The 5763-nt window shown below is 42.3% G+C and overlaps 1 protein-coding gene across 1 annotated transcript; it reads right to left on the bottom strand.

The window, feature by feature from the left end:
* Nucleotides 1–375: 375 nt before the first annotated feature.
* Nucleotides 376–4293, bottom strand: rnf26 (ring finger protein 26). The gene is made up of 2 exons (XM_084559577.1): nucleotides 2470–4293; nucleotides 376–1683 (listed from the first exon to the last, which is right to left on the bottom strand). Exon 1 carries the CDS (start codon nucleotides 3836–3838, stop codon nucleotides 2495–2497), a length of 1344 nt encoding a protein of 447 aa, XP_084415703.1. The 5' UTR covers nucleotides 3839–4293; the 3' UTR covers nucleotides 376–1683; nucleotides 2470–2494.
* Between the last annotated feature and the right edge of the window lie 1470 nt (nucleotides 4294–5763).

Raw genomic sequence — 5763 nt, forward strand, 5'->3', positions numbered from 1 at the left:
TGGTTGCTGTCAATTAACTAACTTGGTTGCATGAGTTAAGGTGTGGTCTTTGTCTGTGAATCAGCCCTAATGAGGATTGTGTGTTGATAACACAGACTGTATATAAATATGGACAATACGTCCCCACTTTCTTGCACTGGCCAAACTGAGGCTAATTTCCCGGGGATACGGGCAGCGCCATCTTGTGATTTTGGAGCCTGAGTCTGTCCGAGAGTGCAGTCACGTTATTGATGACCCACCCACACTTCCACCAGACTCACTGGCGTTTTCATTTAATTTATATACTGCGCTCTGTTCTACCGCCACCATTTACAAAGAAATGTTGGAATATATGTTGTATTTTTTTTTATTTAAATTTTTTCCCTCACTGTGCTATGGGGCGGCTTCACGGAGCGGTTGGCATGTCAACTTGTAGTCATCATGAGGTTACATCCTGTTTCTATAGCATTAAATAACTAAGACAAAACTTATCAGAAAAATGGATATCAACTACCTAAAATGACAGAAACCCTCTTTGAAAAAAAAAAATGCATTTGATTGTATTTTAGTGTTTTAGTTTGGCCCAAGTCCCTCCCACTAACATGGAGGGGGTGGAGCTTATGACCTATACTGCAGCCAGCCACCAGGGGGAGCTCTACTTGCTCTGACTTCACTTCTGAGGAACAGTTTTCCATCTTTATTTACAGTCTCTGGTTGATAAAGATGACCACATGACGGTTTCAGTGATTGTTGCTGTTTTATTATGAACACAACGCTTGCCAGCGATATGGCAGCCATCGCATTTAAAAAAACACAAGTTACATTCATGTCTTTGAATCACACTGTTCCACACTGTTCACGCAGGTCAGACACACTGCAAGTAGCAACAGATGGTGGTCATGTGAGCCGTTTTCAGTCCACTGCAGTCTTTAGTTGGGAATGACATTTTAGAAATACCTGAGAGGAGTCTCTGCAGTCTCTAGAAATCATTTACAACCTCATCAAAAGTTGACAATCACAGCACGTCCATTAATGATATCTGTGTAATATAGTAAGCAATAACAGAATGGCATCTTATCAGTGTCAGATCCACTCAGAAATTATACAGAAATCTTTCTTTTTCTTCAAATTGTACAAATTAATTAAAGAAAAAAAAGCTTTTTAAAAAAGCAAATGTGGTCATACAACAATGGCACCTTCTTCTTTCCACAAATCTGACTCCACATTATGCACCATCAATAATAACACAATAAATGTGTCAAAATAATATCCTGTAAACTTTAAACATGGATCAATATTCAGCTTACACAGCAAAAACAATAGAAACAACAGCTAAATTATAAAGCCTTATTAGTTTATGGTCCTTTTACACAACAGAAATCTGTTTTATTACAACGTCAAAAGAAAGGGGAAACCTTTTATGGATTATTTCTTGTTGGCGACTGTAACACACCTCTGGTGGAAGACTGGAAAAAGCCCCATCACTATCAATAGAACAAGTCAATGGAATAAAGCTGCAGTTTATGTGGTCTGACTGGAAAACTATAATCCCTTGTCCCCTAGAAAACCCTCTTCACACAGGTCTGTGTCAAAAGTGACAGCACAAATTAAAGTGGTCTACACCATTCATACATGACAGCATGTGTGTGTGTCCTCGTGCAGTAAAGCACAGTGTTAGCCTTCCTCCGTCACCAGTTTGGCCCACTGAAAGCACAACAGTTTAAGACATTAGCGGTGGTAAACACTTCAGCGTCAGGGAGGGCAGATTAGCGTGCCTGCAACCCCTGAGACACGACGTGGCGATACCAGAATATCTAAATAGGTGCGTGTTAGTGCTAAACCGGAGACTGCAGCCGTGAGCCAAATCCATACGACAGACTAATTCTAAGCAAAACTGCTAGTGTGCGCCGTCATGTACTGCCGACACTATTATTCCACAATGCAAAGCACAAATGAAGCAGCTCATGGCTAGAAAAAATAAAAACCTAGGCTGCTCTTAGTGAATGTCTTTCAAAATGTCTGTAGCTGTGGCATTTTAGTGTTGCACTTTTGACATACGATGGCGCAAATATGTCATTTTATGGATGCATAAATGAATTTAGTGCAGAAATAGTACACTATATAGACGTATATACAGTTAGTGAATAGTATGGAATTGGGACACAGCATTTGTCTTCTTTAGTATTTCTCTACAGCTCCGAAAGAGTGCAAACACCTGAAAGCACATTTTACATTTTAAGTCTGGTGACATTCTCTATTTTTCTTTTGTCAGTCGAGTCCATAAATCCCGATTAACCTAGAACCAATAAAATACAAACTGCATATTCATGATTTACAGGAGCACTGCGAAATTAGAAATGTGTTCACCGCAGGTAAAATATAAAATATCACCAGACTTAACGTGACCTAGTAAATACATGTCATTTCAGTTGTGGGGAAAAAACGGTATAGATACTGATAGGCTGTGAGGTCACTTGATGTCAGACACACACATGGATCCCCTTTCGTCTGCGCCTCATAGATACACGTCCATGGTGTTGAAGATCATGTGGCGACAGAGCGGGCAGTTCTGTTGGTAGACAGGCTGCCTCAACAGGATGTTCGTACACCCTCGACACAAGCAGAGGTGCCTGCACGGTAGCAGCACCACCGTCTTTGTGCAGTCCTGACAGATCACGCACTTCTTCCTGTCCTCCTGCTCCTTCAGCAGAGTCAGCAAATTCTCAGCAGGCAGGGGTTTGGCGTCTTTCCCTGAAGACGACTGCTTCTTCAGCGGCCTGTCTGTGCTCGACGAGGGGAAAACTAAATCTTGCCGCTCCTGCTGGGCTCCATCTCCCGCTCTCCCGTCCGGCGGGTCCCGCCTCTCTTCTCCGGGGTCGCCGTCGCCTCTCGCTCTGTTGTCCCTGTGGAGATGTGTCCGCAGCACAAGGCCCAGCTGGCTGCTGTGTTGAGACAACTGGTCCCATAGTCTCCTCTCAAGTATGTGGAGATAATGCAGCATCCTCTGCAGGTGGTACACGCTGCTGCGTACATAGCGTGGGGTGTTCCACACGGCTTCGGCGAGGCGGTGGAGGGCCAGATACAGTCTACGCAGAATAGTAAAAGAGTTTATGTAATCCACAATTCGCACGGCTACCTGCTGGGTCAGACCAGGGTTCAGGTAGGCGGTGGTCGTCAGAGCGATAGCGATAGTGAGCAGGAGGCCGTAGATGTTCAGTATGAAGACGCTGATGAACATGTGCACCAGAGACACCAGGAAGTCCAAAACCAGCTTAATAGGAGACAACAGGATGGCAGAAGTGCCGACCAGCGTGCTGTAGAGAAAGGTGAAGGAAGTCAGCGTGAGCTCCAGCACCTTCTGCAGAGGACTGGACACCGTCTGCCACACGCTGGACACCGCCAAGTAGACGTTCTGGGTGCCGATGAGCGCATAGTTCACCACTGTGTTGGTGAAATAGACCACCAGACTCACAGCGATGCCACAGCCCTCCAGCAGCGACAGCAGACCTCGACACAGGTGCTCCTTCCCGCGAAGAAGGACGTGCATGGACAGGTAACCCACCATCTTCAGACTCTCCAGCAGCCCCTCCAGAGCCAGCACTAAGCTCCCCAGCATGGTGACTGTGCCGTGGGCCAGGTTTGACGTCGCCTCTGTTAAGGACATGGTGCAAAAGAGGAGGAAGTTCCCCAGCTCCAGCACCGAGGTGAGGAGGAGGGTGGGCAGGCTGTTGATGAAGGTGATCACCCCCAGGAGAGTCCGCACCACGGTGTGGACGATGACAAAATTCAGGTCCAGCAGTAAGCACAACGCGTCCAGGCATTTTCCCACAGTGGAGATCACAAAGTTCACCAAACCCATGATAATATATGTGTAACCTCTCGGTGCTCTCAGCTCGTGTCCAAGTTAAAGTCCATGTCTTGTTTGTCGGTTCACGGTGAGATGCTCAGACGTTAAATCTCGTTCCTCTCGTCGTATTTAAGTGCATCAGGTGAAACAGTACACCGCCATCAGTGTTGTTGAACGTTACCGTTTTTATTTTTCATGTTTTCCTCTTCTTTGCTCGGCTGGGATGACGAGACAACATGATAAACACACGCGTTACCCGAGGCGGATGTTTGGTTTCAAACTAGAGGCGGACACTTCCGCTTATTTTCCGGGTTTCGTTTTCACTGTCCGTTCAGAAATACGGTCCGGTTACACTCCACTGGTCACACGGTAACTCCGCAGAACAAGCAGTCCGTAAAGGCGTCTGACGAAATCAAAAGAAACGCAGAAACAGCTCCAGCGTGTTTAGCGTCGTTATTGTGTCCGCCATTTTTGTTTTGGTCAACTGACCTCTCCACTTCCTTCCGGTGAGTTTACGTAGAGCCGTTGGATACGTAGACGAATTATTTTTACTTATAAAATAATTTAAAATAATGTCTCTGACGTGTATTTTAGTGCATTGAGAAATATAATAATAATAATAATAAAATAATAATAATAATAATAATAATAATGATAATAATCATTCAACCATACATAAATATAACAAAAGCTAAAAATCAGCAATAAAAATAGAGAACTAAAAAAAGAACAAAAAGTATACACAATATTAACAAAATTATAAGATAAGTGAATAAGTGAATATTAAAAGTGAATATTAAAAAAAATAGTTAAATTAGATTGCAATGAGGTGTACTGAATTTCGGTAAGATTAAAAATTTAAACAACCAATAACCAAACAAGCATGTGCAAATGTGCAAGAAAAAAAACAAGAGTCCAGAGTGTCATCTGTCACACACAGATGAGGAGTTGTACAGACTGATGGCTTGGGGCAGGAAAGATTTCCTGTAGCATTCTTTGAGACGACAAAGTTGTCTGAGCCTTCTGGAGAAGGTGCTCCATTGTCTGTCTATTGTGTGGTGGAGAGGGTGGTCAGGGTTATCCATGATTGATAACAGTTTGTTCAGAGTCCTCTTCTCCACCACAGATTCAAAAGTGTCCCGTCTGCAGCCAGTGATGGAGCCAGCCTTCCTGATCAGTTTGTTCAGTCTGTTGGCGTCACTGGCTGTGATGCTGTTCCCCCAGCAGACCACAGCAGAGAAAAGTGTGCTGGCCACAACAGACTGGTAATAATAATAATAATAATAATAATTTATCTGTCACCATTATTATTTTATTATTATTATTATTATTATTATTATTATTATTATTATTTTTAAGACAGGATCTGGCTTTCTTTTCTTTTATATTTGATTAAAAACAATAGAAATATCATAGAAATGGCATAATCCATTGCAATAAAAAAAATTTTTTTATTTTATTTTAATAACAACAGGAGTGATGATAGTATTTCAATAATAGTTACTGATATAATAAAGGAGAACAGTAACATTCCCACCAACAGTATATAACTTTAGCAGTGTTCTGAAAATACAGTGCAGCTTAAGAGAAGAAACAGTGTAGGCTGAGAATAATTAATGAGTTAATTATGTTTCCCACACCTCTCACTTTTCTTTCTTTCTTTCTTTCTTTCTTTTTTTTAGAACTGGAAAAGCCTTTGGTCTGCTTTGGGTTTTGATGCTAGAAATAGTTTTGTGGTATGAAAAACATTTTGGTTTTGTCTGCATGTTTGTACTTGAGAACCATTTCCTTTTTTGGGATAAAAAGCAAATTATCATGACACAGTTCATTAAATTTCTCAGTGAAGGCTTTGGTTGAGATACATTTGGGGATTTTCTTAAGGTAAGTGCTGGGATTGGGAAATATGATTACTGCTAAACCCTAAGTAAATATAAAGC

The sequence above is a fragment of the Chelon labrosus genome (assembly GCF_963514085.1).
Source record: "Chelon labrosus genome assembly, chromosome: 13".
Classification (NCBI taxonomy): Eukaryota; Metazoa; Chordata; class Actinopteri; order Mugiliformes; family Mugilidae; genus Chelon; species Chelon labrosus.

What these genes read in the sequence shown, in the direction of transcription:
- rnf26 (XM_084559577.1), bottom strand. Translation starts at nt 3,838, where the DNA reads ATGGGTTTGGTGAACTTTGTGATCTCCACTGTGGGAAAATGCCTGGAC.